This window comes from Stenella coeruleoalba (genome assembly GCF_951394435.1).
Source record: "Stenella coeruleoalba genome assembly, chromosome: 3".
NCBI lineage: Eukaryota > Metazoa > Chordata > Mammalia > Artiodactyla > Delphinidae > Stenella > Stenella coeruleoalba.
In genome coordinates this window covers 100,748,981-100,776,805 of record NC_137148.1, presented here as the reverse complement: position 1 = coordinate 100,776,805, position 27,825 = coordinate 100,748,981, and the positions used below count along the sequence as shown (strand labels likewise).

General features: G+C 33.7%; 1 protein-coding gene across 1 annotated transcript in view; it reads right to left on the bottom strand.

Annotated features, from left to right (window-relative positions):
• Positions 1–27,825, bottom strand: part of SNX2 (sorting nexin 2) — a 55,622-nt gene that overhangs the window by 5,503 nt on the left and 22,294 nt on the right. The window contains exons 3-12 of the mRNA XM_079916642.1: positions 23,185–23,348; positions 21,750–21,816; positions 21,371–21,414; positions 19,536–19,677; positions 15,475–15,553; positions 9,714–9,789; positions 8,673–8,786; positions 8,323–8,416; positions 6,782–6,987; positions 170–313 (exon numbers count right to left, since the gene is read on the bottom strand). Coding sequence (XP_079772768.1) covers positions 170–313; positions 6,782–6,987; positions 8,323–8,416; positions 8,673–8,786; positions 9,714–9,789; positions 15,475–15,553; positions 19,536–19,677; positions 21,371–21,414; positions 21,750–21,816; positions 23,185–23,348 — 1,130 coding nt within the window. The remainder of the gene's footprint in view (positions 1–169; positions 314–6,781; positions 6,988–8,322; positions 8,417–8,672; positions 8,787–9,713; positions 9,790–15,474; positions 15,554–19,535; positions 19,678–21,370; positions 21,415–21,749; positions 21,817–23,184; positions 23,349–27,825) is intronic.

Here is a 27,825-nt window from a genome sequence, read left to right as displayed (position 1 = left end):
TTTTAATGATGATCAAAATGTTAAAGTAATTATAAAACAGTTCATAAATTATGAAAAAATAGCTAAGTGTTGAATGGTTCAGAAAAAAATTTATGAAAAATTATGCATATATGAATGAGTCATGGAAAATTTGGGTAAAGAGATAAATAAAGCATTTTGTATTAATCACCTCTCTTATTTCATTTTTAGCTTGCTGTATTTTATCTGGTTTGTTAGCAACCATCATTTTTGCTTCAGTTTCACGTTTTTTGAGCAAAGTAATTTGAGCGTCTTCCCATTTCTGCCAGCACTTCATTCGATGGTCAAATACACCCTATAAGTGAATGACATAATATTACTACTGGGAATTAACACTGAAATACTTCCAAAATACTAGAAGTGCTATAGTACGAAAAACAATAAAACCAAGTACTTATATACTACTCTAATATAATGAGATATTGAAAATAAACACGCCAATATCAAAGAAAATAGAGGTCCATATTCATTTGCTTAAAAACAAAAACCTGGTAATTGGATGAAATGTAAGAGCTCAGAATAAAAGAACAAAAAACAAAACTACATATAAAATCCATTTCACTAGCCTTTAGGGTTTTTTTCTTTTCCTTAGTTCCCATACCAGGGGGATCAAACCCATGCCCCCTGCACTGAGAGTGCAGAGTCTTAACCAATGGACCACCAGGGAAGTCCCACCTTTAGGGTTTAAAATGTGGCTTATAATAAGATTCCTAACAGAGTTTTATGCTTTGAAGAAAGATTTAATAGGAAAATGCTGGTGTCATATTTACAATTGAAAGTTTTCCTACTAAAATATCAAAAGCAGATTTAAGTGTTGGAAATATGCCAAAAAATTAAAAATAGGAAATGTGAAAAGCCATAAGATAACAGAAAGTAAAGTAAAAATGTGGTGGAAGAGATTACCAATAGCAAATAAAAGAAAAGGCAAAACAATGTAAAGATATAACAAAATGCCGGGGGCGGGGGGGAGAGATAGTCCTATACAAGGTAAAAAGCGCAAATGGATATATGTATCTAGTATGCAGAATTAAATGAAGAAATAGACAAAAAGATCGTAACAGAACAATTCAACCAACTCCATGACTTCTTTCAAGGGGTTTGGTAGAGCAAGAGCAAGTGAATGGAGGAAAAAAATGAAATATGAATGTAAGACACTAATTAGAAATTTCATTAAAAAAAAACTGATGGACAGACTGGAATACAACAATAATCCCTTTTCTAGCTTGATGTTGGGGATATATTCACTTTTTTTAGTATTTATTAATTGAACAAATGAAGCAAGCATTAATAACATGGGTGAAACAGTGTTATTTTCATTTATTCCAAATAGAGAGCTTTTGGATCAAGAAACAGTAAATTAATACATGCTGTTATAGGAACCTGATGAAGAAGAAAGCACGTAGATAGTGTATTTTCAAGGTGTAGGCTTTGGAACAAATCAAATTTGGATTCAAATACTAGTTTTGTCACTGTATGATCTTGGGGAAATTCATTTAATTTCTATAACCCACAGTTCTTCCAAATATAGAACAGTGAAATGAGATCTAGATTTATGGACTAGGAATAAAATGAAAAGTATATAGCATGCATGGTGACTTAACCTAGAGGATGTTTAATAATTAGTAAGTACTATTATGGATTACTTCTAGATAACATACACATATAAACGTAGTTGATTAACTCTTAGATTTCTACCAGAAGTGCAAATAATAATAACTTAAGTAATAGAAAAAAACCATAATCGGACTGTATTTACAGCATACAGCATATTTTGAAAATGTGGGCAAGAATATTAAAAACTCCAAATCCAGAGTTCTTAAAGACCGTACACATTTTAATTAGCCAGGACAAGACATCCCAGGCAAACTGGTAAGTTAAACGCACTCTATAGGCATTTAAATACATTTTACTAGATTTGTCATCTCATATAATTTCTCTTCTCTCAGTAGTCTTACTGTTCTCTGTTTGCTTTTTTTATGTTTAAAAGACTACATTCTCCTTAAAACATTTCTCATTATGAACTGATTTTGCTTCAGCCAAATTAATTTGGGCCAAAATCACAAAAGTAATACATCTAACACAAATACATTCAAAAAGTCACTATTATTTACAACAAACAAACAATCCCTGTGCCTCACCCCCTACACATACACAAATTTTAAAAGCAATTTAAGACTTTAGGCCTAGTTTTCCTTTAAAGGAACACGGCCATATCAGCTCTTCATTTATAAATTCCTCTGTTCAATAACAATTTGATTATTTAAAATATGTACCAATACAGTGCAACAGCGAACCAAAATGCCCTTTAATTTCAATATTTGCTTAAGTTCTTAGTATATATCAACTGGCCTTTTCAGTGATACACCAACTTAAACTAATTTGGTCTCTGCCCGGTTTATTATCTCATAATATTCCAAAAATCACATGTTCACTGTGGTACAGATATAGGAGCTATGGTAAAGGCAAAGCTACTAAAGTCAGGTTATTTTAGATAAAAAAATTAATCTCAACTCCGTAAGAATTAACTTTTTCTTCACTTGGTTTCCTACCCTTGTAACACCAGAATATAAAAGAAAAAAAGAATCAGAACCATACCTGATCTTCTAAAAATGCTATCTTTTTTTCTTTCCCATTGGGGTATAGCTGTTTTACAATGTTGTGCTAGTTTCTACTGTACAGCGAAGTGGAGTTCCCTGAGCTATACAGCAGGTTCTCATTATTTATCTATTTTATACATATTAGTGTATATATGTCAATCCCCAAATATCAAATCATAACTTAATGTATGCCTCTGCATGTCAAGATACTAATCCACTGTGGTACAACCAGCTTCTTCTACAAGAGGGATACATTTACACTGATGATTGACTTTAGACATCCCCCACCCCCCGCCAATTTATGGTACGCAATTGTATGCAAGTTCATCTAGGTTAGACAAGGTTGCAGTTGTGGAGTTTTCCTGGCCAATCAGGAAATTTAAGGCTGCAATTTTAATTTAATTAATACCATATTCTAATTCAGTGAATCTGAAAGTATGCTGCCTAGATTCCTGGAGTCCTGAAAGGATGCTGATTACTTACAGCCAAACGATGAAGATGTTAAACTCCTTGGGGAATCCATCTACTGGTTTTTAAAAAAATTATTTTATGTATTTTATAGATCTGCATTCCCTGTAAGAATTCCTTATGAAGATTCTAGTGCTAAAAACATTCAAAGCTATTACCCTCAATCCCTGACCCTCCTCTAGTGGCTCACAGAAGGCCAATACATGAAAATGCATCTAACGAGTTTACCACTTAATACACGTGAGCTAACTAACCGTATTATCCAAAATATAGAGTCCCAGATGTCAGAGCCTATACAAAAGAGGGAAACAGGAGTTCCCTGGCTACAAGGCCAGGCCTGGGCAGTATTCTGAGTGGATGAACTTCATCACTTTCTTTAAGGCCCCAATTTCTCATGTTCTCAGTACCCCTACTTTGGCCCTAAATTCTAATTAATACTCCTAGTTTCAAAATTACCATCATTTAAAAAAGTACTCTCAATACGGATAAAAGAAAGAGCTAAGTATTAAATAGTATTAAACAGGTATTAGAAATCAGTAAGACAAAAAATAAAACTGGGCATAAACATAAACAATTCGTAGAAGTGCAAATGGCTTATCATTTGTAAACATGCTTAAATTCACAATAACTAAAGAAATTAAAACTTACACACACACAAAAAAACCACCACTGGGTGGGAGAAGAAGCAACACATATATTGGTGTGAGAGTATAAAGAGGTATAACCTCTTCAGACAGTAATATGGCAACGTTTATTGAAATTTAAACTTCATATACCCTTTGGCCAAGTAATTCTACTTCTAGGAATTTTATGCCCAAAGAATTATTATCAAAATACTTAATATTTAATATTGGACTCATCAAATAATACAAGGTCCATCTATATACTAAATGATGGAATATGATACAACCATTTAAAAGAATGCAACATATATTTACGTAAGTTGATAAAGAGACCTTTTTAAAATAGAGTGGGTTAAAAAAAAGCAGGCAAAGAATCATGATATAATATGTGCCTTTTTGAAGAAGGAAGGAAGAGATGAAGGGAAGGAGAAGGGGGCTGAGACAAAGAAACAGAAAGAAAGAAGGAAAGAAAAACAAAGAGAAAATTAGCTTCATAAATGTGCACAGCTAATTCTGTAAAGACATCTAACAGAATTCCACCAAGGGAAGAGAAACTAGAGGTTTTAGTAAAAAGAAGTTTTCCCTTTTAGGGCTGTTAGAATTATTCTGTGCATGTATTACTCTTTCAAATACAAATGAATTAGTTTAAAATAAAAAACAAACAAAAAATAAAGACCATAAAAAATGCCTTGTCATCTTACTCCATAATTTCTCAACTCCTTTATGAAGTTGACCTGGGCTAGGTTTCAGTAAAAAGAATCAATCTGAAAGAGCTTAATTCATCTTAAGGTATAACTTGACCATAGCTCTTTAACTCTCCTTTTAGTCAATGAATCACTAATTCAGTATTTCCCAAAGTGTGTTGCATATATGTAAAAATATATTAAGTGGAAAAGAATTCCTGTTCATATGAATTTGGAAGCCTCTGGATTAAATAAAGTTAAATGTCTTTTTTTACTGCTAGACAGTCCTGAGCTTTTTAAATGCACTCTGAATCTGCAAGACAGGGATACTGCATACATTATCTCCAAAACTCAGCTGACTGTGGCACATCTTTCGGTGTCAGTGTTATGTAGAAAACATTCCGGGAAACACTGATATAACTGTAATTTCATGGAATGTAAAAAAACAGTAAGAAGGCAGAGGCAGTATGAGAAAAGCTGTTTTTGAGGGATAAGCATCCAACACACAGGGAGGCCAACCCTGTCAGGGAGTCTTGTCCCACGTTAGCTCTTCTCAGCAGGTACTACTTCTCACAGACAGTGCCTAGTGTCCCTTTCTGAACCCACAGGTTTTTTGCAGGTGTTATACTTTTTAATAATAGCTCTCATGCTAGTGGGAGCTCTGGAATGAGGTGAGAGCAGGTGAGAAACAGGAACCATTATCTGTAAACTGAATTTCTGTATATCACAAGTTGCCTATATAAAATGAACTGATAACTATCTATATTAATATATTTAAATAGGTGAAAAGAAAAATTAACTGCCAGGAATATAAAGAGTAACATCTAACAACATAAATGTCCATCAACAGAGGAACAGATAAAGAAGATGTGGAATATTACTCAGCCATAAAATAATGCTATTTGCAGCAACATGGATGGACCTAGAGATTGTCATTCTGAGTGAAGTAAGACAAGATATCATATGATATTGAAAGACACAGAAAGACAAATATCATATGATATTGCTTATACGTGGAATCTAAAAAAAAGGGTACAAATGAACTTATTTACAAAACAGCAGTAGAGAAGGACACAGAAAGACAAATATCATATGATATTGCTTATACGTGGAATCTAAAAAAAAGGGTACAAATGAACTTATTTACAAAACAGCAGTAGAGTCATGGATGTAGCAAACAAACTTACAGTTACCAGGGGATAAGGGAGTGGAGGGATAATCTGGGAGATTGGGACTGACATATACACACTACTGTATATAAAGTAGATAAGTAGTAAGACCTGCTGTATAGTACAGGGAACTCTACTCAATACTCTGTAATGGCCTATATGGGAAAAGAATCTAAAAAAGAAAAGAGTGGATATAAGTATATGTATAACGGATTCACTTTGCTGTTCACCTGAAACTAACACAACATTGTAAATCAACTACACTCCAATAAAAACTGAAAGAGTAACACCTAAGAATAAATACAAACAAAATTGGTAATGTAGACAAACCTAAACCTAAGAAAGTACCACTCTGAAATGCTAAGAACCCTCTAGTAATAACTGTCATCATTAGCCTGAGAACAGAATCGTCTATAATATGCAATGCATCAATGTTCTGATTATAAATACTAATTTAACTTTCTAGATGTTTGAATCCAATGTAAACTTCCAGTTACCCCAGACCCCATGAGAACTAACGTTCCTAACAGTAATTCAAAGACACCGTAAGATCTTAAAAAGTATATTCCAAAACATGTAACATAAAATAAGTCAGTTCAGTTTCATTATCTGAATATTGGAGTTATCTATAAAATACTAATTTTCATTAGTTAATGGGATTACTTTCTTAACTATTCAGAAACTTAAGACTGTTCATCCTTAAACATTACCATTAGGTAACACAATTTTTTATCTAATCTAGTCCCATCTTGTCTATAATTAGATGGTGACATATACACAGAATGTCTGCTTATAGTCCAAATTCATGCCAAAGCCACCGTTAAACATATTCATGCAATAATCAGTTCTGGTTTTTTCCTGCTTCTTATTATAACTTTACTAATGATAACAGAATCCACTGGGTAGTTTCAGCTTATGCTAGAAGGAGTAAACAAATGCTATCAGTTGGCTGCAAACTTCTATATATAAATACATAAGTAAGTGTGTAATGGTTTTATTTTATTTGGCATCCTTAGATCTCTTAAAAACATCAATTCTGCCTATTGTACTAAGTCATAGGGGAAGAGAATATTAAGCTATGAATAATCATCTTGAAGCCATTTTATACTTACTAGTATGTAATTTACACACTTAAATGCATGCCTAATAGGATACCATATTCTTCTTATAAGCAAAACACTGAAGTATGAAGAATTCAAGGAAGATTACAAAATAAGGCTTACTTTCACTGCAGCAATAAGACGAATGTAGTCACTAAGTAGTTCTGAAAACATATAAAAGTCAGCAAAAGCTTGTTCTTGATGTAACTGGTCTATCTTCTCCTCAACCTCTGCAAGCTGAGACAAAGCTCTAGACAGTGCAGTATGATCTTCAGAATTACCTAACATGGCAGCACTTTTAGCAAAGGCAGCTGTGTTGGCTGAAAGTTCTGAAATTAAAAAGTATGCACTTTTAGTGTTCACTAGTGAAATTTTTTAATATTGCATTGATTTTTTACTGTCGTTCTAAATTTTATCTATTCACAAACTGCTCAAATATTTTAAAATAATTAACATGCAACAATCAGTCATTAAAATGCCTTGGGCAGATAAATGTTAACTGCTCAGAGCTCTACTGAAAATTTAAAAGAACCACTGCCTATATTCCCAGGGGATGAACTATGTTTAATAATATAATAATCTCCCTTCCCTTTCTCCCCTAAAGTGCTCACTGTTTCTCTGTCTAGTCCTAAAAAAGACAAAAAATATATTTTTCATATGGAAAGCACTGGGAACGCTCACAATTGATTTATACTACATTATTTGGCCTTTAAACATTTATTGAAAATAATGTCTATAATTTTTGATAAGAATATTATTTAGCTCACAGGAGGAAAGCAAAGTAAAATTGTACATGCAATTCACATAAATCTTATTCTTTTCTTCTTTGTGTGCAACAACAATGCGTAGTGAAATATTAAGAATTTCTGAAAAGATTTTTCCATGTGATTATTTCAGATACATCAAATAAAGAAAAACAGATGTCAAGGACTAACTATTATATTGCTTGGATTGCTCTGTTGCTCTGCATTATGTAAAGTTCTCTTAAAGAACCATAAAATGTTCCCTAAGAGAAAGAATACAAATAGCAAAAACTGTTATAAGTTACTTTCAATAATAAATGTACCAGTAGATTTTCTGTAATTATTTTTTGCAATGTATTGCTGGGAATGGCACATACTAAATTATTTATTGTTTTAGAAAGATGATTGTAAAAGCCATGTATTCTTCAAAAATAAAACCAAAAACTTCACCATGGAATCAAAAAATTACAACTAAAATTTTCTATGAATTTTTAACACCCCCTCCAGGTTTTTAAATATGGTATTTGAAATATGAAGAAAATACTCCAGAGTTCTCTATGAAATATAGGTACAAAACTAACATTTTAAAGAAAAATTTCATCATTCATTTTTGAATTTCATTCCTTAATTATATAAGAGTTATCAATAAGACACCTTCATTCATTCATTAAACATGTTTAACAAAGAGTTAATCAGTTTTAATCCAAAATTCAAAATATACTTTTACAAGTTCAAGATTTTTCTCCTTCTAAACTAGAAGTTACATAAAATGGAACAGAAAACATTAAATAACAAAGTTGAAACAGAAAACATCCTCTTTAAAATATTCATAACTTTAAAATGTTCATTTTTAATAAAATTTAAATAAAATATCTGAATTAACTTACAGCGTTAAACATATAAATAACAAGACAAACAAACCTTTTCTATGACAGACCAAGGCTTCAACACTGGCATGAAGTTTCCTAAGTTGCTGATCCAGATTTTCAAATTGCTGCTGCTTTTCTTCGAACCACTAAGAAAAAAATGAAAAATGGAGCTAATTTAGCCAGAACAAACCACTGTAAATTAGGTTACCAATAAATAGCAAGCTACATTCCTTGTTTTAAAGCAACAAATTAACCATGTATAACCATGGTGGTCAACTGATGTGCTGAGAACTAAACTCAATAAGCAAATTAATATCCTATTTTCTACTTGTACAGCTTTAAAATGCAACTGTTGGGCTCATTAATTCATCTCATTATTCAAGTCAAAAAATCAGCTCTTACGGCATCCGATTCATTCATCTTGATTGTCATTTTGTTGACAGCGTCGGCAGCCTTGTTCACCATCCTCAATATTCCTGCTCCACTCAGAGCCTGTGTATTAACTGCTCTAGGCAGCTGGAATTGAATGACAAATAAGGGCAAACAAACCGGTTAAAAGCCTGGAGGTTTAACTGGCCACAGAAGGGACTGCCCCCACACACAGCCCCGAAAAAAAAGAAAAAAGAAAAAAAGGAGGTTGTATTTTCTTCACTCTCATACATTTCAATAGTGAGATGTAATTTCTCAAATACACTACTTCTCAAAGGAAAACTTAAAAAATAGACTTTCCATTTGTTTTTCTTCTGCACGTTTACATTTAGATGGAACAACACTCTGTCAAAATATATTAAGAAATTGCCAAGCACTTTAACACTGGCCACCTGTTTGCTAGCAGAAATAAACTGTTAATAAGGAAAAAAGAAGAAAGTCTTGAGAAAAATCTCCTTATGTTTAGTTAGGACTGTGTGATTTTGAATTTTTTAACAATTCTGGGGTTCAAGTAAATTTAAAAACAAATCTCAAACGGTAACAATTAGAGGATAAAATGTGCCAAATATAAAGAGCAGCATGGTTATAATTAAAGCTCTTTCAAATCATAAATTTGCACCTCAAAACCTTAATAAGACGATTAGAATGTAGACACACAAACACACATTATTCAACTATCTCTAAAATGAGGTCTGAATAAACTTATTTCAACACAATGCCTAAGCAACAACTTAGGGAATTCAGAATTAGACTATTTATAAGCCATTCTTTTAAATCTGGTTTTAATTTTTCAAGAAAGGGAATGATCATCCTACAATTATCAACGCAAAGAAGATATTTTGTTAGTAATTTAAAGTAATTAAAGCTAATTAAAGCATTAAGCAAAAAAAAATCTTTGCTTTATTCCATCTATTAATGCAACTGTTTACTGAACACCTATTCTTATACAAATTATTACACTGATAATCATAAATGAGAACATTTACATATAAAAATTTAAAGTAGAAATAATACCTCTGAACTTTCCAAGAACTGCCTTAAATCAGGATCCTGTAGTAAAGTCGGATGCTTTACTGTTCTTTGAAGATACCTAGGTTTAAGAATAAAATGCTCCTTTATTTATCAGTACCATCTTATTTTAAATCTTATTTCAACAAAATAAAAATTAAAAAATAAAAAAAAAGATGTCCTCTGTTTGCCTCCTATCATATCAGTTTGCCTTCACTCTAATTATGTAGAATCTTATAGCAATTTAATGATTAAAAAGCTTTTCGTTCATCTTTTGAAAATTCATAATTATGTAAAAAGAGACATGGTGGGGGTGGGGGTAGGAATGGGGAGAGGTTAAATAACTTATCAAACTTCTCACTGCGAAGTATTAGAGTTATAAAAGGGTATATAGGTAAATTCATCAAATAATGCTATCTTTCGGTGGGTCATTATATTTCCAGTTATTACTATACATATTCTAGTAATATATATATTACTATGTAGTCCAGTTAAACTTTTTTTTTTAAAATTGTCATCATTACCAAAATGGAGAGCAGCCTACCAATTTCTTTTTTCTTGGCAGCAGATTTTAATTATCAAGTAAGTTTTGGTCCTTATTTGACAAGGACTAAATTTTCTTCAATATTTTTATTTTTAAGGTTCTGCTATTTTTGATAAATGTCTTCCTTATATGACATCACATAAAATAAAAAGAGAAACATCATTATTAAATCACTATTAGCCTAACTTTAGTAATTTTCCTTTACTAGAAAAGGTATAGCCCTGACATTCATAATAAATTACCAATCTTTCATTAAAAAAAAAGGTTCACTATTTGATGATCATTGATTACTTAACTAATCCCATTTTTAAAAAATTGCTCTTTCCCCAGATTAGTAACATGCAATAATATTTCAATTATAATATTTTACCTAACAGTTAATATACCTTTATTTCTGCAGCATAAATGTAGTCAGTGATGACTTCTATCTCTTTACAAGATTATAAAGTATGCCTAAAATAGTTTCTAAAAAAAGGGATAATCTTTTCTAAAGTCAAACACTATATATAATGGTTAAAATGACTAATCGCTGCTTAAATGTTAACTTCTGTTTTTGTATATTTAAATAAAATACACACCATATTAAACTTCACTTTAAGTCAACAGCCCACACAAGAAGTCATTATAACAGAAACAGAGCATTTAATAGATATGTACAATGCAATCTACACTGTGGTTTTAAAAAGTATTTGAGGCTTACTTTATAAAGGTATAAAAGAGATGCAGTAGAACACTAATCCTGTAAGTTTAAGAAATGTTGGTATTTTCCCACTGGAATTTTACTTACAATTTTAACACTGAAGTTCTCCAGTACTACTCTAGGTGAGTTATTTAGTTACTTAGACTGTGCACTGCTTAAAGCAGTCTGTGTAAGTTGTTCATCTGAGTGCACACAACAGCTGATAAATAGCAAGCACTCAGATGTTTGTAAAATGAACAAGCAGGAAGACAAAACATCTAGTACCCAAACCTTTAAGAAATATTCTAATATTTCTACCTAAATGGAAATACCTAATACTATTTATATTCTAAAATAGCTTTTTAAAGTGAGTTCTGCAGAATACTAGTCTCATACAATATTCCATGAAAACGACTGGTTCTACAATCAAGAAAGTTTGAAATATATTACATACATATTCCTTTCTTTAAGACCTATAATGAACAGCAGCATATTAAATGCTGTGAGAAGTACTGCAGGAAAAAAACCTGGTTTAACTTTGTTACACTCTACATTTATAAACCTCAACTGACAACAGATTTCCTTTTTTCACCCTACCACATACTAGCAATCTGAGGAATCCATTTTGGAAAATGATATTCTAGAAAAAGAGATGGTAAAACTTTTCTTCTTAAGGGTTACATGAAAATAAAGAGCAATTAACCATTAAAAAAAGTATTTGTAAATAGTCATCAATTCAGAATTAAGGTCAGAGAGGGTTGTAGATATATAAAGGAAGGATACAGAACAAAAAGGAAAAGAATGTGAGAAAAGTACACGAAAAGAGGTATGGAGAGAAGCAGAGACACTGAAGGAAGACAGAAGTTGGAAGATGCAATGGAACTGATGAAAAATAAGTATCAGATTCAACAAGAGGTGGTCAGTAGTTGTTCTTGAGAATTGTGCTAAGGAAAAGTTATTGGTACATTTAGAATCACTTAGGGCTTTCAAATTCCTACTTACTTACCAAAACAAAATAAAGCAGGTTATACAAAATGCTTGAGAGGAACAGAGTTAAAGATATTTCTCTCGCTTAAGACTCAGACATGTGTGCTAAGAATGAGAGAATAGACAGGTAGAAAGAGCCTGGGTCTTTGATGACATTCATTTGTTCATTCAACATTTATTGAGCATTTACTACACATCAGTTACCGTTCTGAGTACTCAGAATGTACCAGTGAACAAGAGAACAGGATTCCTTCTCTAGTAGACCTTTAATTAATTTATTTTTTAAGTGATTTATTTACTATTTATTTAATTTATTTTTGGCTGCATCGGGTCTTAGTTGCGGCACGCAGGTTCTTTGTTGAGGCATGCAGGATCCTTCCCTGCGACGCGTGGGCTTCTGTCTAGTTGTGGCGCGCAGGCTGCAGGGCACGTGGGCTCGGTAGTTGTGGCTTGTGGGTTCCAGAGCGCGTGGGCTCTGTAGTTTGTGGCATGTGGGCTCTCTCTAGTTGAGGCGCATGAGCTCAGTAGTTGTGGCATGTGGGCTTAGTTGCCCTGTGGCATGTGGGACCTCAGTTCCCTGACCAGGGATTGAACTCACGTCCCCTGCATTATAAGGTGGATTCTTTACCACTGGACCACCAGGGAAGTCCCTGGAGCTTTAATTTTAGTTAACAGAAGACGGACAATAAATCATAAACATAAAAATTATGTAGTATGTGATAAGGTGGCAAATGCTGTGGAAAAATGAAAGGACAAGTGGAGAAAGGACAAGTAAATGGGATCAAGTGTGTAAGGTGTGGTTGATGGCGATGTAAACAGAATAGGTCAGAATGAAACCAATAATCAAAATAGGCTTCACTGGCAAGGTGACATCTGAATGTTTGAATCTGAAAGAGGCAAGGGAATTAGGTACACAGATACCTGGGAACAAAAGCTTTCTAGGCAGTGGGGGCAGGGTAGGGGGTAGAACCCTAAGGTGGGAAGATGCCTGGGATCTTCGAGGAGCAGCAAAAAGGTGAGTGTGGCCTAGAGCAAAGTGATCAAGGAGGATAGGAGATCAAGTAGGTAACAGAGTGAGCAGTGCAAGTCATGTAAGAATTTATAGGTCATTATGAGGACTCTGGCTTTTATTGACTGAAACTGGGTGGGTGGACGAACAGGAGTGGGAAGATGATCTGACTCATGTTTTAAAAGGATGACCCTGGCTGCTATATTAGAAAAAAGAGTAGAGGTACAGGGATGGAAACAAGGAGACCAATGAGGAGTCTACCGCAGTTAATTCAGACATTTGGACTAGTAGTGGACGGGTGAAAAAATGGTTGTCCAGATATCAGAAGGAAGCAATAGGATTTCCTGATGGATCTGATAATACTAAACATCTGCCTACCTCCAAACTTCCTGATATGAACGAATGGATTAATCAACCGACACTAACTGTTTAGGCTTTGCCAGTTGGGTTTTCAGGTGCTTGTTATGATACACTTACACTTTAGAGAAAAGGAACAATGAATTTAAGTTAAATAACTTGTCCAAGGCCTCACAGATAGTGTGTAGTGTGTAATTGAGTGCAGGCTTCAACAGAGAAAGGATTCTAAAACCCTACACACTGTATAATGCTACTTTACATTTTTTAGTTTATATTTACAGAAGTGTATCCTTACTATAAAATAAATTCAATATGCTTGTAGGTAAGATATGAAGCACTCTTAAGAAAATCAAGTGAGCGATCTTCGGGATCCTTAGAAGTAATTTCTGCTTACTTTACTGAGTGTGGCACAGGGAAATTACTTGGGTTCTTAACCACTCCCTTTCTCTTCCCATATTTCAATACCAGATGTTTATCCTTTTGTTCAAGATAGTTATCTGGATTCTCTAAGTTGTACAAACAAATAAATATGTAAATGAATACCAGAGTGTAAACAAAGAAATACTTCCTTGACCCACCAGATCCAACTAGGTTATATATCCACAAATATGCCTATTCTAATGTTTAAATTTTAAGAAATGCCACAGAAAAATCACTTGAGAAAAATCATTCCACCTCCTTTCCTTCTGTATCTTTACACCTATATTTTCTTTAGTTATCTTTTCTAATACAAAATGAACTCACAGTACACTGTTTCCTTTTTCCCCCCCCCACTACTGCAAATTCCACTAAGGTAGTATTTAACAAGTAACATTTATCAGTAAGAAACTATCTTCACATATGCACTAGGTCAAGCTTCAATATTTCCTTAAAACTCTCCTCAGTGTTACACAGTGAATGAAATATGGTTTAAGTACTATGCAATGCATTCAAGTTAAAAGAAAGGTGAATGTAGAATCAAATTATATGCCCTTGGTACAATAAATCTTCATTAACTTCCTTATCAAGAATGCCATCCAAAATATTTCAAATTTACTCACAGAAAAATAGGACTGGAAAGCCTTCTCAAAAGGTCATGGTTATACTTTCAGGAAGGACTAAGCAAAATCAAGGCAGCACATTATCTACCTTTACTCTTAAAAACACTCATTCTATGACCTCTTTCACAAGAGAATCAATTTTAATGCCTAAATTAAACTTCTTTCAATGCAATTTAAATCCTTTTCCTGAGTAACTGCTGAGTCTCATAGACATAATCTCATCTTTTAAGTCTTTAAGATTTTAAGCTGCACACTAGCTTTTCTTATTGCAAATTGTTCAAACCTGACTTTACTGTGGTATTTTCTTAAAATTGAAACAATTTATTACTAAAACCCAGAAATACACTGCCTCAAAAAGAGTTTTACAAAATAATTTGTACCCTATAGATATATATACTATTTCCTAAAATCTGTCCTATCTATGCCAACCACTAATTTTAAGCCAAGAGAGAAAATAAGACAGAGAACAAATAAGCACATTCAATTAAAATAACAAACAAAAACTATGAAATTAGAAAATGTATTAAGTGCAGGTAATTACCAACTTATGTACTACAAATTGGGCTTTAAGACAGTTTTGAACTTGTTTTCTCACATTTTCAGCATAGCAAGGAAGAAATGTTAAGATTCTGGGAGTGGGATTCCTCCCATCCATTTCCCGTTTAGTAGGCCACAATGAACACAAGTCTTCAAAGCCATAGGAAATGTGTCAGGTCAAGAAGTCTAAAGCAAGGCACAGCATATATATCTATCAGCCTTTAACTATACAGTCAACTTGAGCAATGACTAATACTTCTGTACACTCAAGTCAAAATCAATTATAAAGAGTTGAAGGAGGGAGCACAAACCTAATTTTTCATTGTATTTAATAACATTTCAGTATTATTTGAAGTAATAATTCAAAGGAAATAATTCAGATGAAAATAGGTATTACTTTGTTAGACTATAATGAGAATAAAAATGGAACAAGTATACAGTACTTCTGAATGAATCAATTTTCTTAATAAAAGCTTATAGCACTTAATAAGAGTAATCAAGTGGTACTTTGAGAATTTTAATACTTAAAATATACTTGTGCCATTTAATGGAATTAGACTTATACTACTGAAGTAAAAACATTAGAGTAATAAAACACAGCTGATTAGAATTACCTTTCAAGAGCTGCTCTTCGTTTTTCTACAAATTCTGTGGATGATGAATCTTCTTTACCCACTTTGACCTTGGTCATGCCTTTGAAAAAATTGGAAGACTCATGATTTTCTATTACTGAGAAACATTCTTTTATAATCATTTCTGCATAATTTAAAATATATTTTAAATTTGAACTTGACAAAAAAGCTAAAATTATAACTAGTATCATAGTTTTGAGAAATTAACATCTGTACTTGGCAAGCACTTATAAGGTAAGTTTTAAAAGAGTACAGCTAAAGCAGAGGTTGAGCTGTGTCTATAGTTTTCTAACCTATAACTGTTTGGACTCTATCTGACATACATTAAACTCTTGGTAAGTTAAAATGTGTTTGCATTTCAATATGCATAACGGAGTTCAAATTAGTAAATTTAAGCACATTTGATATCTTCATCTCATATGAGCAATAATTAACGTTCTTTACTTTGGGGACTAGAAAAATAAAAATAAGTGTAATCCATTAATATGCTAAGTATTTCCTCTGTTGCAGATTCTAAGAACATGTTTATTTATCATAGCTGGTTTTATAACAGTTTGAAATAATGAGCTCTTTCACAGAGATATTTAGAACTCTTCAAATTTAGAGAATAAAAATCATGCTAATCATTTCTGTATTAGCAATTTCAATTTTAACACTACTATCAGATTGCAGATTTTTCTTCTTTCCCTGTTCTTTTTACTCTCAAAATTCGATTCTGTAGAAATGAAGTAATGACATATGTACAACATGGATGAACCTTAAAAATATTATGCTACGTTGACAGAAGCTTGTCACAAAGGACCATGTATTATATGGTTCCCTGTTTTTTGAAATGTCCAGAATTGGAAAATCTATAGAGAAAGAAAGTAAATTAGTGATTGCCTAGGACTGGGAGTGGATGAGGAAATTAGAGGATGATGGCTAAGGGGTAATAGAAATATTCTAAAACTGACTGTGGTGAGGTATGCACAAGTCTGAATATATGAAAAGCTAATAATGAATTATACAATTTAAATGGATGAATTGTATGGCATGTGAATTATATCTCAATAAAGCCATTTAAAAATAGATCATGTAAAACCATGTAATTCTTATTCAGGTTGGTACACCTGGTGAAAAACGATATTATCACCTATGAATGTTTTAACATAATTCCTCTGAAATACAATAGTTTGAAAAGGAAAACTCATTCAAACACTTAAAATTACCTACCTTGAGTGGACTACTAGGTGTGGGATGTTAGTTCACATATTCTGGTTTTGTGAAAAAAAACCTTACCACTATATAATATTTTGCTTTTTTAAATTCTGTGATTTTCTGCTCATGCTACTTCCTAGAGGTAAGTAACCATTATGCGCCACTGCGGTAAATAAAAACTAACTGTAAGCAGTTACTCCTTAATACTTTTCAACTTCTTTGTTGCTCTTTTTTAAAAGCTTCACAAAAATAGTGCTTTTTAGTCAACTAAGGTTCTATAAAAGCAGTAACAGTTATATGCTAATGAAAAGACCCCTCTTCCTTCAGTGGCAGTTACAGCTTCCCAGGAAAGAGAAGTTACTATTCTTATTACACCACTGTGTTTGTTACTTGAAAACCACTGGGTATATAATTAAAAGGGCCTCTCATATTTAAAATTTTTTTTAGACAATATATTCATTTTTATTTTTAAAAATTGATGGACAATATGAAATTTTTTTAATGACTGCTTCTCTACTTGATTTTCTGCCAGGAACTTCACAGAAAAACTTGTTACCCACCTTCAATAACTGAAGTTCAGACTTTATGCACACGTTTAGAGGAAACTGTTTAACTTGGCTTCATCTTTTATTTAACTACAATTATTTTTCCTGCTAATTTCTTTATTTATATCTTTTTTTTAAACTGCATTTTATGTGGTTGCCTCAAATTCTTTCAATCTCCTTTTAATTCAATAATTTGTGGAAGGTTGAAGATTATTAGGGCAAAATATTAGTTTGAAACACAACAAACTTGGGCATAAGAATTTAGTTAAAAAATTTTTTTTTTCTGGCTCAATGTTTAAGGCCTAAACTAGTGCATCTAGCCATCAAAATGAGAAAAACTATTTTTTGTTTTTTTCTCTTTTGATATATAAAAATAGCTGTACAACTTAAAGAAAAAAGGATATTAATAACAATTTATGATAAATGAAACTCAAGCTCACTACATAGATAATGGGAGGCCAAAAGATACCACTGCAACAGTTTAGAGGACAGAGAAATAACATTATTAACTAGACTAGCAGTTCTCAGAGTATGGGTAGCATATTCGTAAGGTTTCTGAGACCCTTTGGGCTGATGGGGGATATATACAAAAATCGACCTTCATAATACTAAGCTGCTATTTGTGTCTTTTTTGCTCCCATTCTTTCATGAGCGCTCAGTGGAGTTTTCCAAAAGTTATATGATGTGTTGTATCACAACAGGTAGAGTGTAGAAACAGATACGAAAATACAGCTATTTTCTATTAAACCACAATTTAAAGAGATTTTGCAAAAATGTAAAAAACAAAAGCAAGCCACTCAATAAATTTTTTTGTCTTATAAAAATTATTTTTCACAAAAATTTTTTAATTTGTTAACAGGTAATGAGTTTATTATTATTATTATTATTTTTTGCAGTACACGGGCCTCTCACTGTTGTGGCCTCTCCCGTTGCAGAGCACAGGCTCTGGACACACAGGCTCAGTGGCCATGGCTCACGGGCCCAGCCACTCCGCGGCATGTGGGATCTTCCCGGACCGGGGCACGAACCCGTGTCCCCTGCATCGGCAGGCAGACTCTCAACCACTGCGCCACCAGGGAAGCCCCGAGTTTATTATTTTTAAGTGCATTAATAAATACAATTTAAAAATTCTCATATAATAGGGACTTCCCTGGTGGTGCAGTGGTTAAGAATCCGCCTGCCAATGCAGGGGACACGGGTTCGAGCCCCGGTCTGGGAAGATCCCACATGCCGCAGAGCAACTAAGCCTGTGCGCCACAACTACTGAGGCTGCGCTCTAGAGCCCACAAGCCACAACTACTGAGCCCACATGTCACAACTACTGAAGCCCGAGTGCCTAGAGCCTGTGCTCTACAACTAGAAGCCACCACAATGAGAAGCCAAGGCACTGCAATGAAGAGTAACCCCTGCTCGCTGCAACTAGAGAAAGCCCACGCACAGCAACAGAAACCCAAAGCTGTCAGAAATAAATAAATAAATAAAATTTATAAAAAAAAAAAATTAAAAAAGAGAAAGAATATAATAAATACATTTAAATATATCAGGTTTCAAAAATCATAAAAGATATGGATAAAACTGCTTTTCAAATCAAATGTTTAAAAAAGTAAAAACAATAACTTAAAGATAAGTAAAATTCATTTTGAATACTTTTCAGAATAATAATCATGTATATAAAAAAAAGGATAAATAAAAACCTATGACTGAAAAGCTTAGAAAATATACTACAAAATTTTAAGACATGACAGATGTTTTTTAATGGTGGGAAAATGGAGGTTCTCCTCCTCTTTTGTAATATTCTGCATATTCTTAACTAAGTAAGCCTTTATTACCTGTAAAAGTAGAAATGTTTTTAAATGTTAAATTGAAGTACGTAATAAACTAAGATGAGTTTAAATAGCTCCTGTGTGAGCAAGGCTAGATCAAATCTTTTTGTACAATGTATAGCTAAGCACAAAACACCTCCAAACCCTTAGAAAAATGTTAATATACTAATAATATTGAATATTCTCTAAGTGTTACTCAATAATAAGATACTCTAATGACTCTAAAAGGGTTTTTAGTTGCTTTCACCTTGTCAAATATTTAACAACATTATATAAATCAAATCCTCAAGTGTTAGAAAATAAAACTTAGCTATACATTCTTCAGTTGATGAATGACTATCAAAAACAATACTTAAATCCAGTATTTCTAGATATTGAGATGTCATGGTAGTGAATGATCATGGAATATACACATCTATACAGTTAAAACTGAACTAGTAAGAGTAACAACAATAAATTTTTAAAAATTCATACTTACCTACTATACTTTTTTCTGGAGCTGGTGGCACAATGTAACCAACATGTAAATACTTGCTTGCTAACTTGCTATGCAAACCGAGAAAGTCACTAAATCTTCTTTTAACTGAAAATTCACTCTTACTGAACATGGAAAGAGAAGTCTACAAGTGAAGAAGAGGTATTTCAAATTTTGAATACTAAACAATTTTTTAGAAGTTAATGTAATACATAATTGTGAACATGCATATATACATATCACACACACTGATCTACTCTGAAAAAAATGCAGAGTAGCTAACTAATGTGATGTAAAGATTTCTAACAACTGAAAAACACCCAAATCATAGAATTTTTTTTTTTTTTTTACAGAAACTTAAGAGGACAGAAAATGTTTGCTTTATTCTACCCTTAACTCATCTCATTGACTCTACCTGTATTTATGCTAATGATTCTTAAATCTTTACCTCTGGCCCAGATCTCCTCTGAGCTTCAGTCCAATAATACATAGCCCAAGGGAAACCTCCACTTAAATCTCACTGCCACCTCAATTTCACCATATTTTTCCCTGCTCCAACATAAGTTCCATGAGTGAAGGGCATTTCTACTATACTGTAGTCCTTGGAAAAGAGCCTGACCCCAAGGTATTTAATAAATAAGTATCTGTTCAATGAATTAACAAATCTGACTCCATACTGTGCTCCTCTCCTTGTGTTGCCTCTTCTCCAGGATCACTCCAACAACCACAAAGTTCCTCTAGACAAAAACTCAGGGGCTTCCCTGGTGGCGCAGTGGTTGGGAGTCTGCCTGCCGATGCAGGGGACACGGGTTTGTGCCCCGGTCCGGGAAGATCCCACATGCCCGGAGCGGCTGGGCCCGTGAGCCATGGCCGCTGAGCCTGCGCGTCCGGAGCCTGTGCTCCGCAACGGGAGAGGCCACGACAGTGAGAGGTCCGCATACCGCGCGGTGGGGGGGGGACGGGGACAAAAAAACCCAGGCATGGGAGGGAGGCTCAAGAGGGAGGGAATATGGGGATATATGTATACTTACAGCTGATTCACTTTGTTGTACAACAGAAACTAACACAACATTGTAAAGCAATTATACTCCAATAAAGATTAAAAAAAAAACACACACACTTAGGCATCCCCCCTTCCTCACTCCTTACATCCAAGCTCTACTGATTCTACCTCCTATACATCACAAGAAGCCATTTATTTCACTCATCCCTAGAACTAATTCCTTAGTATTAAGAATCGCTTCTCACAGCTAGGACTGTTTCAGATCCTCTCTCTTTAAGATTTGAAGGCCTACAATCCCTTTAAGGATTGCAACCGCCTCTTAACTCGAAATCCTGACCTTTACTTTGATCCTCCCAATCCATACTGAGTCAGAGAAAGCTTTCTAGAACAAAGATCAATTGTACCACATTCTTGTTTGAACCTCTTCAATGGCTCTCCATTATATATACTAAGGATGAAGGCTGAATTCCTAATGTGGCTGTTCATAATATAGGAAGGCTTACTGCCAAACAATTTAATCTGGCATCACTTCCTGCAGATCCTAGAAAGAACAATGCTTTCTTGATTTCTGGCTTTTACGCAAGCAAATCCCTTTGTCCCTCTCCCACCCAAATCACTTCTCCTACCTTTGCCTAGATTAGATCCCTTCCCGCATACTCTCCCGGAATACTTTACCTACCAAACCACTCAGAACTCATTGTAGCTATTTATATGCAACTTTTACTGGATGATAACCTTTGTAAAGACAGTGATCACTTACACCTTAATCACTGTAGTATCCTCATACTACACATGGTGAGGGCTCAATATTTTTTTAAAGGAGCAAAAGACTTACCTTTGTTGTTACTCTATAAGCCATGTAAGCATTCATGCCATCACCTACAAGAAAAGTCAAACTATTAAAAATCATAAGCTTAACCACATGCACACACACAAGGTAACTATATGAGGTAATACATTAACTTGATTGTAGTAATCATTTTATAACATATATTAAATCATCACACTGTACATCCTAAATACACACAATTTTTATTTGTCAATTATACCTCAATAAAGCTGGGGAAAAAAACAAAACAAGCTGCCACGAGTTTAAAAATAAAAGCACCATTTTAATATTGTAATAATGCATTTAGTTAAGAAAAATAGCACATTAACAACCAAGCTAATTATCAAAAAGAAGCAAGTACAAAATACAATAAATATTAACTTACCAACTTTCTCTGGATCTGATACACCAATTTCTATATCAAAAACATCTCCATTTGCTTCTTCTTCAATCTAGAAAAATTTTTTTTGTTATTAAAGATTCCATTTTATATTACTGTCATAATACTAATAACTATAATTTTTACCATCTATCTTTTATTAGGGTCACTGTCACATCAATTTGAAAAGTCACTCAGCACTCCATTTATGAAAAACAATAAAAGCTTTCACATTTCCTGACTATGTAAAAGATACACACACACACAAAGACAACAGGAAAAGCATCACTGGGAGAAGGAACAGAAAATCTTGTTTTCCTCCAACTCCTCAGATATATAGAAAACGTTGTAGTCTTCTGTAGGAATATTGTGGAATGTTTTTGTTCTATATACTCAATCTTCAGATTCAGATTATGAAAATAATTAATTCCTTGATTTTTTTTAACATTAGTATTTTTCAAGGTTGTATCTCTCCTCTTTAAAAACCAGGAGGTAGCCATTACTTTTGCCAGTAGAATCCTATATACTTGCAGGAATTATAAGCAACTTGAGCACCATGATTTCACCAATTACCTAGTAAACACATGTTCTTCTTGAAGCCAATGAAAGCACTATAAAGCTCACTGAAAAAAGAAGTAGGAAAAATGATAAACCTACGGGACTACAGAGAAGCACTTTTCATCCATTGTAAATAAGCAATCCTTATTAATAGCAGTTCTGAGGGAAATTTTTGTTACTTTCAAGAAGAAAACACAGAAACTTAAATCTTACAAATTTTAAAAGCAATATTAATAGTCTAAAGCTACCAAAAATAAAGGGATGTTTTTCTAATGATAATTTTTTTCAAAGTTGCCCTCCTGTACAGATTTTTTAAAAGTAAGACTTATTTGAACTGTAACACACATAAAGTATATAAATCCTAGGTAAAGAGCTCAATGATTTTTACAAAGTAAACACATCTTCGTAACCAGAATGTAGATTAAGAAAAAACACCATCATTACACCTTAGAAGGTCCTCATGCTTCCTCTCCACTCACAACACATCTCTTACTCTGCCGACATCACCATTAACATTTATTATACTTTTATCAAATAAAATTACTCAAGATACCACTTTATTGTGATTAAGTTTTCAAAGCACTTTCAGACATTACCTTATTTGACCAAGAGAGGAACACTGAGAGGCACACATTACCATCATGAGATCACAAATGACAAACTGCTTGACTTGAGAAGGACAGTGATGTGCCCAAGTTACTGGATGAAAAAGGGGTGGGATAAAATTAGAAGCCAAATCACCTGACCTCTTTAGTTCAGTGTTCTTTTCCAAACATTACTAAAAGGCTTTGATTACAAATGACTAACAGTAAAGAAATGTTGGGTGGGGGACAAAAAATGTATTATTTACATATTAACTTAGAATATAAACATTTTTCCATACCTCCTCCCTGGATCTGTCAAAGATCACAGGAGCAGACATACTCTTTGATTCAATTCTGGGAGCAATGAGTGTCGTGGGGGTCACAGGTGTGACTGCAGGAGAAGGTTCTGAGGAGAGTATAGGTTCCCTTTCTGGACTGTCCAGAGAAACTTCTTCTGTAGCTTCTAGATAAAAATTAAACAAGTTAGTTGAGGACACTGGTAACAAACTCCCAATAGTCTACAGAGCAGTCAATAAATTATGAAAAATATTTTTATATGATCCACAATATCAAAATATTATTTTAAAATAACTGTTATAAATAATTTATGAATCCTTCCTTAATTGTTTATCAAAACTTTAAAACCAACAGTGACTTTGTTGATTTTAGGAAAAATCCCAGTAAGTCAGCATAACTGTCTATACTAGTGGTAGGGATAAAGCCAGTAGGAAAGCAATGACGTGGATAATTCCACATTCATTTGTGTTTGGATCTGTAATATATCTAATACTTGTGGTAACTTACCTTCCAAAATCTTGTATTCAGGCTAACATTACTATTCTTTTATACATATGAACACAAATTTCATGGCAGAAAACTGCCCAGAACTATCCCAACTGGGATTAAAACTTTGTTATGGAAAGTCCACAATGTTAGTAATCTAAAGCAATTAACCACTAAAGATTACTGGATATTAGCTGAATACACAAATACGACGCAAAACAAACAGGTGCTTAGGTTTTCATTTAAAGTGTTCGTTCATTTGAAAAATCTAAAATTAAATATATTTAAAAACAAATCAAATCGATAAACTGAATGTCTACAAGCTATGTAACATGTGCTAAATGCAATGGAGAACCATAAAGAAATGTAAAATATCATACCTGCCCTCAGGGAGTTTATAATCTAGTTGGGAAAACAAGACATAAGCATGTGGAATATTAAATAATAATAAAAGAAAAATAACAGCCAAGAGAAAAAGAAAATTACAAGACATTTAATTGCTGTATGAACTAAAGAATAAACGCTATAATTTGAGTTAAGTGGGACAGAATAATTTAGGCTGGGGAAAATGAGGAATATTTTATGAAACTGAATTGAGAAGATCTGAATGAGTTTAGAGAAAAAATGAGGGAAGCATTCCACGAAAATGAAATACAGTTGACCCTTGAACAACGCAGGAGTTAGGGCTGCCGACCCTCCACACAGTCAAAAATCTGAGTATAACGTATAGTTGGGCCCTCCATATATGTGGCTCCTCTGTATTCGAGGTTCCACATCCTTGGATTCAGTCAACCTCAGATTAAGCTGTACTGTAGTATCTGCTAATTTAAAAAAATGCACATTAGTGGACCCGAGCAGTTCAAACTCATACTGTTCAGGAGTCAACCATAACAGCATAAGCTAAAAGCAAAGCCAGAAAAGTGAAAATTACAATTAGGGGCCAAAATGATAATCTGTTGGTTTATAGAATGCTACCAGGAAAAGGCAGGCAGGAGTATAAAGGAAACAGGATCAGATCAGCCGTTTCTAACCTGAGTTTCCTACATTCCTTGAGGTTTGGGAAGGTAGTAATGATAGTGAGTCATTTTAATACCTCAAAAAGTATATCACTAGTAACATGTTATTTACCTGAAGTGGTATCTTACCTCTTGGATTAGGAGGTACAAACTACTATGCATAAAATAAATAAGCTACAAGGGTATATTTTACAGCACAAGGAATACAGCCAATATTTTATAACTATAAATGGAGTATAAACTTTAAAAATTGTGAATCACTATGTTGTAACCTGAAACTTACACAATATTGTACATCAACTATACCTCAATAAAAAAAATAAGTAAAAATTTTTTTTAAAAAGAAAATAAAATGGATAGAAATTTAGTTTCAGCAGACCAATGTACAATTTGCTTTAAATTCTTCCCATGAAAATTTTTTTAGTAAAAGTGATCTTACTACAAATTAACAAAAATTAATTAAAACCAGACCTAAAGATTCCATAAAATGCCCCATATGTAAGTACAAAGATTAGCATTTCCTTGGAAGAGATACTTTGCAGATAAGTATAAACTGATTATGTCAATGTCAGCTAAGTAATATTTCACTCATACCACAGACACCAGAGAATTTTTTAAACAAAGGAATACTCATTAAACTTAGATTTGGTAGCATTTGCTGAAAAGTGTAAGTGAAATAAGCTAAATACCCTGGCAGAAACAATTCTAAAAGTCTAGGACAATTTCAATATTGGCAATTTGCTCACCTTCCCTTATTCTTCTAGGACAGCTTCCTAGTATGTTCAGTGTAGCTTAGTGCAGGATGTAAGTAATGGTGGAAAGGGGCTCTGTAGTCACCCATATTTGGTGAACACTCTGTAAGTAAGCTAGTAACAGTAACAAAAGTCACACTTGAACTTTTTCTAATACCACTTCTGACATAATAGTATTTGAAATGCTACCCAAAATACATGAGCATACATACCAATTACCATCTAATCTTATGGTTTTAAAACCAAATGGCTAAATCACTAGAGCAATACTTATAGTTTCTCCTCTGATACATGTCTTAGAACACCTAATGATGTCATTATGAAATGCAGCTGAGTTTAAGATGAAAGATAAAGCATAAACAAAAGAAACAAAAGAAACAAATAACTATTTTTACTGCTTAGTCCATGTCCCTCCTTAAAAACAAAGACAAACAAAACAAACACTGACATTGACCATATTTGTATCATTATATTTAGTATAGGCTGCACTAGGTAGACTAAAACACAAAAAAAGATTTTTCTAATCAAGCTTAGTGGGCAAATATCACTGTATAATCCGCATGTGGCAAACTGATCAGCTGGGCACACTGTAAACAAGAAAACCCTCTTTCCTTACACAAACACACACACACAGTTCTGTTTTTAGTTTCAGCACACTCATTAACAGAATTCTGAGACTTAAAGGTGAAAGATCCTTTAATAAAATGGATAATCTAAGTGTTCTATGTATGACCCTCTACTATTAGAGGAATAGGCACAATTTTAGATTAGCACCTACTTAGCAGAGAAAGAACTTGTGTCATCTTTCAGATTAAAACATAAATGCCATGAAAAAACTTTTAAGGACTGCCTGGAAAAAAGTCCATGAAAGGAAAGAAAAAGGAGTATTACAACTTTGGTTAACTGTCATTATACTCTAAGTTGTAAGGCACCTACAAAAAAAGGGGGGTGGGGGTAGGAAAATGATTGGAATTTGGTATCACATTTTTAACTTTCTGACGTGAATTCATAAAATACATGAATTTATCTGCAGTGAAAACTTTTCATATATCAAGCAGGAAATTATATGGACCTCTGTGATGGAGGATTGTATCTTTAAACATATTTGTAGGGGACTTCCCTGGTGGTGCAGTGCTTAAGAATCTGCCTGCCAGGACTTCCCTGGTGGCACAGTGTTTAAAAATCCACCTGCCAATTCAGGGGACACGGGTTCGATCCCTGGTCCAGGAAGATCCCACATGCTGTGGAGCAACTAAGCCTGCTCACCACAACTACTGAGGCTGTGTGCTGCAACTACTGAAGCCCGTGCACTCTAGGGCCCGTGTGCCGCAACTACTGAAGCCCATGCGCCTAGAGCCCATGCTCCACAAGAAGAGAAGCCACAGCACCACAACAAGGAGTAGCCCCCGCTCGCCACAACTAGAGAAAGCCCTCGTGCGGCAATGAAGGCCCAGCGCAGCCAAAAAAAATACAGGATGGTTTGAATATTCAACCACTATAAAAGCTGAGGATGTATTATTAAGTTTTAACTCATGAAAGCCAGTTTACGTAAATTAAGCTCTTAAATACACAAAGATTTACTATTTTAATTATTTGTGTCACTAATTCTAAGGAAGATTTTGCTTTTTAATATCCAAACATTAATTTGTACCTAAATTTTAATCTTAAAACAGATAACTGTTTTAAAGAGTCCAATTTTTTAAAAGGTAGAATGGACTACACCAAATCCTGCCCCCATATCAAAAATAAATTCCTGAAATATCAATTTACTCACCTAAAATTCAATCAAAATGGAACATGTGGTAAATACTGAAGCATTTTATTAAAACAGATTTCAAATATATGTAGACTATAAATTAAGAGATTGTTTTAAATTATTTTTTTATTTAAAAAAATTTTATTTATTTTTGGCTGCATTGGGTCTTCATTGCTGCACACAGGCTTTCTCTACTTGTAGAGAGCGGGGGCTACTCTCTCTTGCGGTGCACGGGCTTCTCATTGCGGTGGCTTCTCTTGTTGGAGAGCACGGGCTCTAGGCATGCAGGCTTCAGTAGTTGTGGCTTGCGGGCTCTACAGCGCAGGCTCAGTAGTTGTGGTGCACGGGCTTAGATGCTCCACAGCATATGGGATCCTCCCGGACCAGGGATCGAACCCATGTCCCCTGCATTGGCAGGCGGATTCTTAACCACTGCGCTACTAGGGAAGTCCCTAAATTAAGTGGTTTTTAAGTCCAGAGTTTAATTTTGCTTTGTGACAACTTGTAAGTAAAAAGAAAATATAATCACTTGCTATTTCTCAAAGTATGAATGCCACAACCGTTTGTTTGAGTCCAAGTACTGATCAAAATAATCAAATTATTAGTGTGACTTATTTTCAAATGCTTAAAACC